The sequence below is a fragment of the Chiloscyllium punctatum genome, chromosome 10, assembly GCF_047496795.1.
Source record: "Chiloscyllium punctatum isolate Juve2018m chromosome 10, sChiPun1.3, whole genome shotgun sequence".
NCBI classification, from domain to species: domain Eukaryota; kingdom Metazoa; phylum Chordata; class Chondrichthyes; order Orectolobiformes; family Hemiscylliidae; genus Chiloscyllium; species Chiloscyllium punctatum.
Genome location: NC_092748.1, coordinates 38,031,656 through 38,046,666, shown reverse-complemented (window position 1 = coordinate 38,046,666; position 15,011 = coordinate 38,031,656). Strand labels below are relative to the sequence as shown.

Sequence of the window (15,011 nt, the reverse complement as noted above, 5' to 3'; positions counted from 1 at the left end):
GTAATTGAATCTGGGCACCCTGGTCTGATAAATTCTATCTTTTCCTTTGCAAATTTCCTTCATAAATTTCTATGGAAACTGCCAATGTACATTTTCACACTAATTACATTCTCCTAACAGTGATGACATTGCAGTGGCTCCAAGATGGTGTGTATAATTGCAGTATGACAACTTTACCCAGAAAGTTTCCATTATAATTGTAGGCTTAGGTATGTGTGTATCATGGAAAATGTTACCACATTATATAAATATAGGGATGGAGGGTAGCTTAAATAGGAATTACAATTTCATATACTACATCCAATTTTCCATGCATTCTCTTGTCTCTCCACATAAAGGCTACCTCGGTCTCTGGAGGTTGATTTTCTCCCAGGGCATCTGGTTGGAAGAAAGTCCCAGTCAACTGCCTAAAGATCTAACAGAGAGGTCCAGTCTGTTTTGATGACTGAACCTTCACTGCATTGTACCAGCAAATTGTGACCAAGTATCAAATGCCGTGCAGCCCAGAAAACCCCAATGTTTGAGGAAGTTAAGGTTTAGGAAAGATGCCATATCTGTAGGAAGGCTGGGGAGTCAACAGCAGCAACCTGAGAACGACCTGTTGATATTGACTGGGGTACGCACGTACGTGTGGTGGTGGTGGTAGTCACACGCCGAATCCCAAATTCTGTTACTAAATCGTGTTTACCCCAAAAATTGAGATTCTCAAAAATGAATCTCAATTTTAAATATGTCAATTAAAATCACAGCCACCTCATTTCTACCAAACAAGAGGGATCAATAGTTTACATCCATATGAGAAACATGCGTAGTAAATAACTCTTCTTCAACTTTATCAGTAATGTAATACAAAGAACTGCTGATGCTGGAAATCTGAAAACAAGAAAAGTCTGAAGAAACTCAGCAGGTTTGGTAGCATCTCTGGAGAGAAAAACAAAGTTAAAGTTTTGAGTCCAATAGACCCTTTGCCATAGCCATCTTCAAATACATCAGAATTGCTTACTATAATAATAGTTTGCTGTAGAAAAATAATTACCGGTACAATTTTCTTGGCAGAATAGCCATCAGTGCTATAAGTTCTGATTTTAGGTCATTTGCATGAAACATTTTCTCTTTCTTTCTCTCCTCTGTTCTTACTGAATACTTTCAACTTTTTCTATTATAATTTCAAATTATAAGCATCTGCAGTATTTTGCTTTTCACATATACCTTACAAAATTGCAGTTGATTTGCTATGAATTTAATTAAATATATTTGATTTGATTTGATTTAAGTACCAAGGTACAGTGAAAAGTTTTGTTTTATGTGCAGTACAGGCAGATCATACCATACAAAGATCATAGGGCGATAGAACAGACTGAGGAATAGAAAGTTATGGCTGGAAAGAAGGTGCACAAAAAGCAAGATCAACATTAGATGTGAAATTTGAGAGATATTGTTAGTAATTTTAACACCTAGAATTGAACTTTACAAGTGCAGAACCATTGTAAGAATTGAAAGAATAAGATCTGCTTAGAGAGCTCACAAAGAGTTAACTTGGGTCAGCACCATCTTGAATCCAGATCCAAATATATATTGATCATAAGTTCTTTAGAACAGCATTTCACCGAACTAACTCAGCAAATTGTGCAGAAAGCAATGTGCTCCTAGAGATCAAATTGCCTACGAGTTATAGGAACCAACAGAAGAAGTTAAAGTTCTTGTGAAATTGTTAATTGTGGGTGAAGAAATGATCAAAGTTACTATTTAAAAACCTAGGACACATATTCAAACTTTAAAATAAAGTAACTTTTCATCCCTGATGATATTACTATCTTAATGCTGTTCCTCTAAAGCTTAGTTTAGCAGTCCGGTTGGTGAACAATGTGTTGTGTCAGACATTCTGCATATATTGAGTATTAATTTCAGTTAAGAACCGTCACGTAGATGTGAAACTAGACTACACTGAAATGGGACAAGCATCAGAGAGAGTGAACAAAATTCAGATTACATCACTTTTACACATTACAAATAGACAGTTGAGGAAGGGTACAAGTCAATGCAAGTTTTTCTGATGTTCAGGAAAATAGTCATAGGAGAAAATATAAAAGGATCAGAATGGAAAATAAAATGTATTTTGAAGAATTAACTAATAAGAATAAGGTGCATGAGATTTTTAATGAATTTTTAATGAATATAATGAATTTAATGAGGATGTCCATTGAAATAGAAGTCAGCAGTATTGGCAGACTTGGAAGGAAATATAGCATTCAGACTTGCTGCATTCATTAAATCACACAAAAAAAGGCAGACAATGGTTAACAGCAAGACTCATTGAACTCATTTTTGGACTTCACATTAAGTATCAAGTGAACAAGAATTAATATCTCCTGTAAAGCTTTAGAACAAAGTGAGAGATTTTAATGTGATTTTAATTTTAAAAGCTACGTGCAAAATAATGAATGACATTATTGGCACCCAGTTGGTAAACACGGGATTTAGTTGGCCTATGCACAAACTCCCGGTTTTGATTCTAAAACTGTGTTCAACTTGTGGTCTCTGCCAAAGAAGGAAGAAAACTGAGCATGGGTAAGTTTCAAGAGGCATGCAAGAGATAGGTTTTTGCCAGGTTTTGATTGGACCAATAAAGGTGGCACGAGGGACTGATCAGAAAAAGAGCTGCTCATTCAATGGAGGGTAAAGAAAACTGCAAAAACAGTACTGAAAAACAACTGTTTATATGCTTTCTCTCTTCATGTAATGCTTTTGGTGGTCAAAGGTTTACTAATCATAGCCATGATATCGTGATGGAGTAAAATAAAAGAGGTATGCTCCTAGAACTGCCATGCTGAGGTAACGATTGAACTGACACCAGCTATTAAGCACACACTGTACCCAACTGTACTATGTTTTTAAACATTAAATGGGACAAAAATGTTTGTCTCAACACAAATTTTGCAGTGAACTAACATGATGCAGTACATATGTATGCACATCAAACCTGGGACACTTCATGTCATGTGACTTGGCCATGATTTTGTTCTACTTATTCAGAGGATGCTGGCACTCTAATGCCCTTAAGATGATACTGGGTATTGCGGAGTTGCTTTCCTAAAACCTTGCACGTAGGTGCATACACAATGCTGCAAGGTAAGGAGTTCCAGGATTTTGGCCCAGCAAGAGTGAAGGAAAGATGTTATATTTCCAAGTAAGGATCGTGAATGACCTAGCAGAAAACTAGCAGGTGGTGATATTCTCACATGCTAGTAACTACACTGCAAATATACAAAATAAAAGCAAGTTGCCCAATTTTCTACTGCCTGGAGTAAATAGCACCAGATATGCCAGATGAAACAAGAGCAGTTACTTCTGAATCTTAATTTATCAATTTGTTGCATTTATGAATGCAGACTCCAGGAACGTTACTTTTGTAGGAGAATGATATATAGAGTCATACAGCACAGAAACAAGACCCTTCAGTTCAACCAGTCCATACCAAACATAAGTCCAAACTAGTCCCATCTGCCTGCTCCTGGCCCACATCCCTCCAAACCTTTCCAATTCATGTATCTATCCAAATGTCTTTTGAATGTTGTAATTGTACCTGCATCCACCACTTCCCATGGAAGTTCATTCCTCACGCAAACCACACTCTTGGTTAAAAAAAATGCCTCTCATGTCTTTTTAAAATATCTTTCCTCTCACCTAAAAATGTGCCCCCTAGTCTTGAAATTCCCCATCCCAGAGAAAAGACAGCATCCATCATCTCTATCTATACTCTCATTTTATAAACTTCTATGATGTAGAAACCTTCAAGTGCAAGTTCATAGTTCCTTGAAAGGAATAATGAAGGAGACATTTGGTATGCTTGTCTTTATTCATCAATGCATTGAGTATAGGAGTTGGGAGATCATGTTGTGCTATACAGGACATTGGTTCAGCCACTTTTGGAGTATTGCGTGCAGTTCTAGTCTCCCTCCAATTGGAAGGATATTGTGAAGGGTTCAGAAAAGATTTACAAGAATGTTGCCAGGGTTGGAGGGTTTGAGCTTTGGGGAGAGGCTGAATAGACTGAGGTTATTTTCCTTGGAGCATCGGAGACTGATGGGTGACCACATTAGAGGTTTATAAAATCATGAGGGGCAGAGATAGGGAAAATAGGCAAGATTTCTTCTCCAGGGTCAGGAAGCCCAGAAGTAGAGGGCATAGGTTTAAGGTAAGTGAAAGAAAGACATAAAAGGGACCTAAGGGGCGACTTTTTCACTGAGGGTGGTGCATGTATGGAATGAGCTGCCAGAGGAAGTGGTGGAGGCTAGTTCCATTACAATGCTTAAAAGGCATCTGGATGGGTTTCTGAATTGGAAGGGTTCAGAGGGATATGGCCCAAATGCTGGAAAATAGAACTCTATTTATATAGGATGTCTGATCGACATGGATAAGTTGGACCAAAAGGGTCTGTTTCTGTGCTGTATATTTCTATAGGATTCCAGGTACTATTTAATCAGGTAGTCACAGAGGTATAAATGTTGTTTGTTTACAGGGTAGTGATGGCCTAGTTGTATTTTAACCAGACTGTTAATGTCGACATCCAGGTAATGTTCTGAGAGCCCAGGTTTGAATCCTGCCAATACAGAAAGTATAATTTGAAATTTGTAACAAATCCAAATTATTAGTGATGACCATTGTTGGTTGTTGGAAAAATCCATTTGGTTCACTAATGTCCTTTAGGAAAGGAAACTGCTGTCTTTATCTGGTCTGGCCTACATGTGACTCCACAGCCACAGCAATGTGGTTGATTGCCTCTGGGCAATTAGGAATAGGCAGTAAATCCTGGCCTAGCCTATGATGTCCATGTCCCATAAATGAATTTTTAAAATTAATGAATGGTGTGTAGTACTAAGTTACATTATTACATTTTTGGTTCTGTTTGTGCTCAAACACAAATCATCATTCCCAGTTCACAGGTAAACTTTTCACAGAAGTGTATGAGTATGCTTCATTTCTTGTTTTCCCATTTTTATCAAAATGTTTATTTGCAGCAAAAATGCCTAATTTAAAAACTCATTTAAAATTTACTTCAGAGAAAATTCAGGCACATCAACTTCAACGTTTCTGAAAATATTTTAATGGTTTTAAATTTAAAAAAACAGCGGAGATCTTTATTTACATAAAATGATGCAAGTTCACTTATAGATAATAAAGAAATGAGCAAGTTAATTTTTACTCTTTAAACATTTCCTCAATTTGCCGTGAACAATTCAACATGGAGTTTCAGTCGTTATACAACACAATGTGTATATATAAGTTTTCGAGCCATATCAAGGTTTCCACTGTTCTGATAAATTAATGAGAGATTATAAGCAATGTCTCGTCTTAGATCAACTTGATCATCGTCTATTCCCTGAAACAAAAAATATACTTATTTAAATGAAGTCACTTTAAAATTACTTTATTTTTACAACAAAAGATACATATTAACTTTTGTTAGACTTAGACAAAGCAATTATCAAAAATATTTAACATTTTTCACAAAATGTTAAGGTGTAGTTGGAAAGTAGAGAGTGTCTTTAGCGTGCTATGACATGGAAAAGAACAAAATCTGTGCTGATGATTTTCCCAGGACATGCACTTTGTCATACCTTCTAAAGGCAGTAAGCACATTAAGTGTAAACTGTCTATCATCTGTAAAATACAATCCATTTTATGATAATTTTACAATTTTGAATCTTATTGCATGGTGGTTAATAGTTACATTATCTTAATTAATTTTCTTCACAAAACCCTGATTGGCAGGGCCACCAGATATCTGAACATTTTGTGAATTAATGTACAAACACAAGGATTGAAACAATTAAGCAAAAAGTGCAAAATCAACAAAGGTTTCGAAGCAATTTTGATCAATGGAATATAATTCATTCTTTCAAATAACTCTGGTCAATGACACTATTGTTTTCTAATACCAACTAACTTAGTGCTTTGTGTGATGACTACACAGGATCATGGCTTTTAAGATTCTAATGATCAGTACTGCTGATAATAACTTGGATAGAAGTCAAATTTTAGTCTGCCACAGTTACCTTCTTGGGTTTAGTAACACCAGACAGTTTGGCAAGTGTATAGCATACCATTTACTTTCCAGACATGACACCCATTATTATAAGAAAAATAGATGGTGCAACTCAGGGAATATAACAATGCATCACACCTTGATAAGTGAACTGGATATTGTGTCTTTCCAAGGTGCCCTCATATATACTAGTTCAACGTTTTAGAAGGTAAAGCAAGACGAGATGTACATTGTTCATCTGCCTACTGTATTTACTCACATAATTGTGTGTTTCCATTTTATTTTAACCTTCTTTTGTTCAGAACATGGGCAGAGTCTATGCTAGTCCATTGCAGTTGAGCGCACACAGAACCAGCAGCCCACGAATATATTGCAAATTATGTATTTGATGACCAAGGCAGCCATACGATTGCAACATTTAAAAGGCATCTGAATGGGTATATGAATTGGAAGGATTTGGAGGGATATGGGCCGGGTGGGACTAGATTGGGTTGGGATATCTGGTTGGCATGGACGAGTTGGACTGAAGGATCTGTTTCTGTGCTGTACATGTCCATGACTCTCTGACTTTATGTGAATCACTCATAGTCTTTGGCAATACTACAACAAAACTCAGCTTATTAACATTTCAACTATCTTTCAGATAGTGCCCTTTAGAATGTCACATTTCCTAAGGCACTTTACCCCCAAGACCTTGTGTGAAGCACAAAAATGCAAAGAAAATTCAGAATAATAGTACGACTATTAGAACGAAAAAACTCTCTCCGTGACACCGACTCTTGCTTGGGTTCCACAGGTAACAATTCGAACTATTTTCCCAAGAAACCAGCCTTCAGCTGAATGTTTACTTGCTGTTTGTACAAAGTAGCAAATTCTATCCTCAGCAAACTTCTAAACACATAACTTGCAGCAGGAGTTATGACACTGGCTGGTACATTGGGCTATTATCTGTACAATGGGTAGCACCAAAGCTTAGTGGGTTGAAACACGTGTCTAGTAAACAGGAGATCCTGAATTCAAATTTCCAACTGTGCCTTATTTCCATCTCAATACTTTAATGAAGCTGATGTAGCCTAGTTCACCTTATAGTAAAATTTTATGGTTAGAAAACAACAAAACCTCCATTGAGTAATGGCAAGGGCTTTTCGGGTGGCAAGATGACTCAGTGGTTAGCACTGCTACCTCACAACGTCAGAGACCTGGATTTGATTCCAGGCTAGGGTGACTCTCTGTGTGGAGTTTGCACATTCTCCCAATGTCTGCATGGGTTTCCTCTGGGTGCTCCAGTTTCCTCCCACAGTCCAAAGATGTGCAGGTTCAGTGGATTAGTCATGCTAAAATGCCCCATACTGTGCAGGGATGTGTAGGTTAGGTGGAACAGCTATGGAAAATGTGGTATAATAGAGATAGGGGGGAATGGTCTGGAAGATCCATTCAGACTCGTTCAGCCAAAAGGCCTCTTTCCACACTGTCAGAATTCTATGATTCTATATCATAATATAGCAAACATTTGCTGCGTCTTCCCAGATATAGGCATGGATTATGAAAATGAGTTGGTGGAAAAGCGTAGCAGGTCAGGCAGCATCCAAGGAGCAGGATAATCGACGTTTCGCGCCTGAGCCCTTCTTCAGGAATGAGGAAAGTGTGCCAACCAGGTTAAGATAAAAGGTAGGGAGGAGGGACTTGGGGGAGGGGCGTTGGAAATGCGATAGGTGGAAGGAAGTTAAGATGAGCGTGATAAGGTGAGGGTGATAGGCCGGAGTGGGGGTGGGGGCGGAGAGGTCAGGAAGAAGATTGGATTATGAAGCCTACATTGCTGCCCAATTGAGTTTAGCTAACCACGCAAAGACCAGGTGGGAAATTAAACAAGGCAGAAGTGGGTACTGCAGATACTGGAGATTACAGTCAACATTAGAGTGGTACTGGAAAAGTACAGCAGGTCAGGCAGAATCAGAGGAGCAGGAAAATCGACATTTCGGGCAAAAGCCCTTCACCAGGAGGAAATCACACCAGTTAGATATTAAGTTTACCAACAGAACTTTTCAAGGTACTAAATTACTGCCAAAACTAAAGTTAAAATTATAGAATCAATTAGGAACGTAGGAACAAGGAGGAAAAAAATAATCAATTCATTTAGCTCTAAATCTAGCATAAACTATCACTGCACGAGGCAGCACATGATCAGATAATTTAATGATTTGTTAAGTATGTAGAAGCTAAATTGCCTGTAGTGTTAGGTGAAGGGGTAAATGTAGGGGAAATGGGTCTGGGTGGGTTACGCTTCGGCAGGTCAGTGTGGACTTGTTGAGCCGAAGGGCCTGTTTCCACACTGTAAGTAATCTAAAAGATCTAAAACAAAGTTATTCCTGAAGTGGAGATGGTGTCAGCAAACTAGTGAATTCCTCTGTTTGTCCACTGTATCTTCTACCCTGCATATCAATGTTGAGTATGACAAAAAAAATGTTTTATCTATTTAGATTTCTAACATGCTTCATACCTCTAATTGAAGAGCTGGGAGTTCCAATGCTTTCTCATAATAATGAATTGCAAAATGCATAAGACCCAGTTGATGTAATGCACGTCCTATGTTATAATATACTTCTTGACAGGGCCCTCGAAGTTCCATATATCGTGTTAGAAAGGAGAATCCCTAAAATAAAATAAAGAATGCAGATCTAATAAAAACAGCAGGGTAACTATAGGGCTAGTTTAATTGTTTTCCTATCTTGCTCACAAATTTCTTCCAAAACAACAAATTCAAAGTCTTCCCAACTCATTCTCCAAACCTCTCCAGCCTTGTGTCTCTCCCATATTCTGTTACTTTGATTCCATCACCTTTGCCAATCCACAGAAGGCAGAACTTTTCAACTGCCTCAATTCTGCATAATGAAACTTTCTCACCACATTCTACAGTTTTTCAACATCTTAAAAATCTTTGTAAGTTTTAGTTACTATATTAATCATTAATTTTAAATACAACTCCAAACCCGCATCACAACACTAACAGGACCAGCATGTCTGATGCAACATTACTCAAGAGTGCAGAACACTTGTTTCTAATGCATTCTTGTTTTAATGTTGAAGTAATTTGTTTGATGAAACATTTCAAGCAAGAAACTAAACTATTCCTAGTCTTAAATTTTACCACATTCCCTTAATGCTCTCCTTCATTAAATATTACTGCTTCTTCCCTACTCTCATGCAAAGTGAACTTTCTTTAATGGATTTTTCATTTGAAAGTACACTTTTCATGTCCAAATATGAAATACTCACAACCAAAACAAATATAATGTGGTAAATCTTAAAATACAAAAATAAATAATAAAAATCACATTTTCACTACATTTTTATATCTCCTATATATTGTTAGACAACACATTGAGATTATGAAGAATCAAATCAACAATTCATCACATTTAGAACTTGGAAAATTTAAAGTTTTGACAAAAGGAATTTTACATTAGATGAAAGCAAATCCTAACTATAACATAGCAAATTGAAATAGTTCAACAGATAGATTTTCACTGAGAAAACAATTTTAACTCTGGATTCAAGGTCTTTGACAAACCTGTACCAGAAGAGGGTGCCGTTTTAAAACAAACTTCTGAGATGCCATATGAATAAAGGTTAGGCCCACACAAAGACTGTACAGGGGTTCATTAGGCTGAATCCTGAAAGCCTGAACATACTGACCTGAAATTTAAAATCAAAAGAAACACAATGTGATTATATAATTGCTTTTAGGAACCATTACTCTACCACCTTGAAAGTATTAACTATATCAATTATCACCATGATTTAATGCAGTCAATGTGATTTATATCGCTCAAGAACTGTGTTACAAAAATTCAGGAATATGGTTTGAGAAGGAAGCATTGACAACTGATTGACAAGCAAGAAACAAAGCAATAGAATTAATGGGTGTGCTCAAATTATTGAAGGGTAGGAAATGGAGTTTAAAGGTACTTCCACATTTACAAAGATAGTACACTCAAAATGATTTGGAAAGGCGTAGAGATAGATTTTGTTTCTCTAAAGGATGAAAATTTCACTTGACATCCAAATAGGTTACTAGATTTGAATAATAACTTTGTAGAAGGTAGCAATGGAATTAAATTTTCCGGCATTAAAAAGTTCTCGTATGAGCCAGGAGCAAGGTGTACCAAGCAGAGAAATAAACAGAAGGTGAGGACAACCAAATTACTACAATACAGAAGCAGCTGTTAGATTGAAAGAGTAGTAAGGAGCCAACAGCAGAACCTGAAGCCAATACATGAAATAATAAAAAAAAAGAGGGGAGCGTGACAGTGGGGTAGGACGTGTGAAAATGAAGACACCTTAGGGAATGGAGGTGATGGGAAATATGAGCCAGATAAAATATGAAAAAACGTTATACACTGCTGCCAAGTGTAAATAAGAACTATTGATTCAGATCTTGCAGCCAGCAGCAAAACAAAGGCACAGTCTGCTGACTGTGCAAAACTATGTCCTTACCTTTCTCTTTGCTGCAGTGGGAACTCGCTCTTCAGGTGCAATGGGGCCATGGATATTCAGGCAAGGTCAGGGATATTTCAGAGTGCAAGGGGAAAGAGGAACCAGGAGTGCCAAAAGAATGGGAACACACCTATCAATTAAAAGTGGTACTACGCAAGTCTAGGCAATCAGTCCAAGGCTTTGCACTGACCTGTTCCAGCATGAATTCCTACAAACCCCATCCAGACACATTGTAACTTGCAGATGTGTAAAAGTGGGTACCCTGGAAGTTGCAGAATTATTGGGACACGCAATAGACATGAATCTCCCAATATGGCTGATATTAGGGTAAAAGAACCCATGCCATTCTGTACTTGTATCCTCATCTCCAGTCTGGCAGACTGGCTGAAATGTTGTGATAGCTGTTGGGGGTGAAGTATTCAAAAGTCACAAGCTTTACAGTTCAATGTTGCAGTACCAAATCTGATGGAGACAATGAGGTCTGCAGATGCTGGAGATCAGAGTTGAGAGCGTGTGTGGAAAAGCACAGCAGGTCAGGCAGTATCCAAGGAGCAGAAAAATCAACGTTTCAGGCCAGAGCCCTTCTTCAGGAAGATTCCTGAAGAAGGGCTCTGGCTCGAAACATCGATTTTCCCACTCCTTGGATGCTGCCTGACCTGCTGTGCTTTTCCAGCACACACTCTCAACCCGTACCAAATCTGATCATATATTGTTGTCATATGGCACTGCTTAATTTACTATGAGAATTTCTATTGAAGCAGTACCAATAGTCATGACATATTGTGACAGCCAATTATTGACATTTTATCAAAAACTCCAAAGGAAATGTTTCTCTATTATCTCCTGTTTTTAGATTCGATTTTCAGGATCAACTGTGTTTTCCTTTTGTTCTCATGGAATTTAAGTTTGACAAGTCCACATAAACAGGTTCCATTGTAAATATGGACAGGGAACACAAAATTAAAAGCTATGAAGAATCACAGAAAATTATAGATAAAAGCAAGGACAAAACATGAGTTTGAAAGGGGGACTGAATATATGGATTTTATAATTTCCTATATCTGCACCCTGTGCCCATTAACTGTACTGCACTGAAAGACTATACTTGATTTTAACACCTTGTGAAATGCTACAGGATACTAAGTAATATTGATGTACATATTAAACAAAAAGACACAGAGATAAATAAAGAGAAACTAAATATAGAAATACAGCAACTTAAAATAATGCTACAATAAGAGTCATGTATGCTATTCTTACTTTATCCACAAGTTGGGATTGTAGTATATCAAAGAATTGTAAGGCTGCTGCTGTTCTTACTTCATCCAGTGATTTAGTCAAATGGCAAAATAGTCAAAATGATGCGAATGAGGTTTTGGAAATGAAAAGATGGTGAGCAACAGTTTTTGAATCATTATTAACTAAAGTTAGATGCAAAGCTTCAGCTGTTCATAAAAATCATCCGAAGCCCAAGAAAGACACACATCAGCATTATCAAAATCACGCTCATGGCTGTATCCCAATCTTGTGTAATCAGTAATGAAACTCAGCATCACTTCTGCACAGTGATGTCCATATAGGAAGCTGAATAATTGTAATGCATTTGCAAAATGCATTCAGATTGATGTCTTTTTACCAACAAATATATGGAATTACAATATTACAAAATGATCATTGTCTACTACCTAAAGCATGCTTGAAGCTTCCAGCCACAAAAGCATTGTGTCCATTAAGTACACAGAGTGCATGGTTATCTGGGTGTTTCAGCATTAGTCGCAGGCAAAAGCGATGGTGCCTCAAATCTTGAGAGTGCATAGTAACTTGGTTAAAGATATTCCACAGTTGAGGTCTGTTCACATTTTCCATCACCATGACCCTTGAGAGAATAGCAAAAAATAAAGTCAATTCTTCAGGAGACACATGGAATGTTGTTTCTATCAAGCAAAATATTTAGTGAAAATTGTTATCAAAACACATTTCAACTCAACTGATCAATTTTATGGCAGAGTGAGGATTAAGACTTAAAAGATTTAAGACCTGTATCTACTCAAAACAGCATAACGATAGTGTAGCTGTCTATTACATCATTCAATAGCAATTTGGGAAATTTGATAGTTTCCAATTTATCTCCTTTTGTGAAACGTTCTCAGGACAGTTAATGTTCCTTACACTGTCTTTGTGTGTCCTGTTAAATCACAATGCACTAAAGGAACCAAACAAAATTTGGTCATTGATAGATGTCCATGTTTGAGTTTGTTCAACATTCGAACAGTAGTTTCTAATCAGTGTATATACCCAGCACTACACTACACTCAGTAACCTAATTAGTGAGGCAATAGCAGTAATCATTACTTTACATTTGGATGGGTATAGGAATAGAAAGGGTTTGGAGGGATATGGGCCGGGTCCTGGCAGGTGGAACTAGATTGGGTTGGGATATCTGGTCAGCATGGACGGATTGGACCAAAGGGTCTGTTTCCATGCTGTACATCTCTATGCCTATATTTGAAACAAGATAGTCGATAATCCTCAAATTTTAAATGTGTAAAAGGAACCAGTATTATAAGTTGCACTTTCCAGGAATAGAAATCCATTAACAGTGGATGGATATGAGCTTACTGATTTCCTTGTTATTTTGTTACAAATGGCGAAGATATTCAGGTGAATTGAAGATAGCTTGGCTTACTTAAGTTTTAAAACTTAAAGGAAAATTTTAATAGTGCTCCAAATAGTCTGCCATTTTATTCAAAGCAGTTAAGTTGATAATTTAGAGATATTTATCTGCTACAAGTAAAATGTCAGATTCCTTGGTTTAAAGCAAAAAAAAAACATTGCCACATTAACAAAGATCTTTGAATTGCATTTTTTAAATTAATTAATCATAATGATTTTAGATGCTCCAAAATATCAGGCTCAAGCCATTAACAAATTGTATTGAAAGGAAACATTTACTGCAAAATGAAGAGCAGAGATATTCAACAGTACTTGCATTATCTAAGCACCATAGATATTCCCAACTTCAATGATGGGGGAGCCCAGCACTTTACTGCAAAAGACGAAGCTGAAGTAATTGACAAGCGATCACCAAGTGGGTCATCCATGACAGCCTCTTCCAGAAATCTCCAGCATCACAGATGTTAGTCTTCAACCAATATGATATCAAGAAACAGTTGGAAGCACTGATAACTGCAAAGACTATGGGCCCTGACAACATTCCAGCAAATGCACTTCTGCTCCAGCATTTGCTGCGAAGCTGTTCCATTACACCTACAACACTGGCATTGACCTGACAATATGGAAACTTGACCAGGTTTATGGCCTGTGCAGGATAAAAAGCAGGACATTTTGCACCCAGCCAATTACCGCTGTCAGATTACGCACGAGCCGCCAATCTCCAGGATCATCGGCAGTGTAATGCAAAGAAATAACCTGCTCACTGACACTCACTTCAGATTTTGCCAGGGCCATTCTTTATAGCCTCAAGTTCCTTGACCTCATTACAACCATTCTGAGGAAGGGTCACTTAATTGAAAACATTTCTCTCCACAGATGCTGCCAAACCTGCTGAGCTTTTCCAGCAATTTCTATTTTTGCCTCTGATTTACAGCATCTGCAGATCTTTTGGTTCTTATTTAAGATGCTTGGGATTGTTAGAGATCAACAGTCTCAGCTCCTGGAGTTCCTCAGGGTAGTGTCCTCGGCCCAACCATCTTCACCTGCTCGATCGATTACTTTCCCTCCATCATAAGGTCAAAGGTGGTGATGTTTGCTGATGATGATGACACAATGTTCAGCAACATTTGTAACACCTCAGGTAATGAAGTATTCAATATCCATATGCTGCAAGATCTCTCAAACAGCAAGTCCGGACCTTAGAGAATCACACTGATGACCTTGAGAATCGAGGTCGTCGAAAAAATATTAGTTTGCTGGGCCTTCCCGAAAAAAAGTGTTCCTTGAACAGTGGCTTCCACAGCTTTTAAATCTAGAGGCTGGATCAGGCCAGGTAAGAATGGAATGGGCCTACCGAGTTGCAATATGCGGGCTCGGCTCAAACCAGCGCCCCCGCCCGGTCCTGTTCCGGCTGCAGAGCTACAAGGAGAGGCAGATGCTCTTAGAACCCTCCAGAAATCTTGGAAAAGATCCCCAAGCAATGATCTATAAAGGATCCAGGATCATATTATTCCAGGACATTTTACCCCAGCTCTGGTCCGAAAGAGGAAGGCATTTGATGAGGTGAAGAAGTGTTTAAGGGACTTAAATATTCAGTACTCCTTGCACTACCCAGCGACGCTACGCTTTAACCATGAAGGGTCTGTGTATAACTTCAGATCACTGGAAAAGGCAAAGGAATTTTTAGACTCTCTTAGATAAATTATAAGAGTTAATTGATGTTGGTTTGCTTTGCCCCCACTCTGGATTACACCCCCCCTTTTTGTATATATTAATCCCTTTTTTTTACCTTACTGTT

The 15,011-nt window shown here is 37.8% G+C and overlaps 1 protein-coding gene across 2 annotated transcripts in view; it reads right to left on the bottom strand.

The window, feature by feature from the left end:
- Window positions 1–5,100: 5,100 nt before the first annotated feature.
- Window positions 5,101–15,011, bottom strand: part of gtf3c3 (general transcription factor IIIC, polypeptide 3) — a 56,123-nt gene continuing 46,212 nt past the window's right edge. The window contains exons 15-18 of one of the 2 annotated variants that reach the window (XM_072578955.1): window positions 12,226–12,416; window positions 9,615–9,739; window positions 8,544–8,696; window positions 5,101–5,380 (exon numbers count right to left, since the gene is read on the bottom strand). In XM_072578955.1, coding sequence (XP_072435056.1) covers window positions 5,258–5,380; window positions 8,544–8,696; window positions 9,615–9,739; window positions 12,226–12,416 — 592 coding nt within the window. In that variant the 3' untranslated portion in view covers window positions 5,101–5,257. Of the gene's footprint in view, window positions 5,381–8,543; window positions 8,697–9,614; window positions 9,740–12,225; window positions 12,417–15,011 lie in introns of those variants that run through there. The other variant, XM_072578956.1, reaches the window with a different exon arrangement.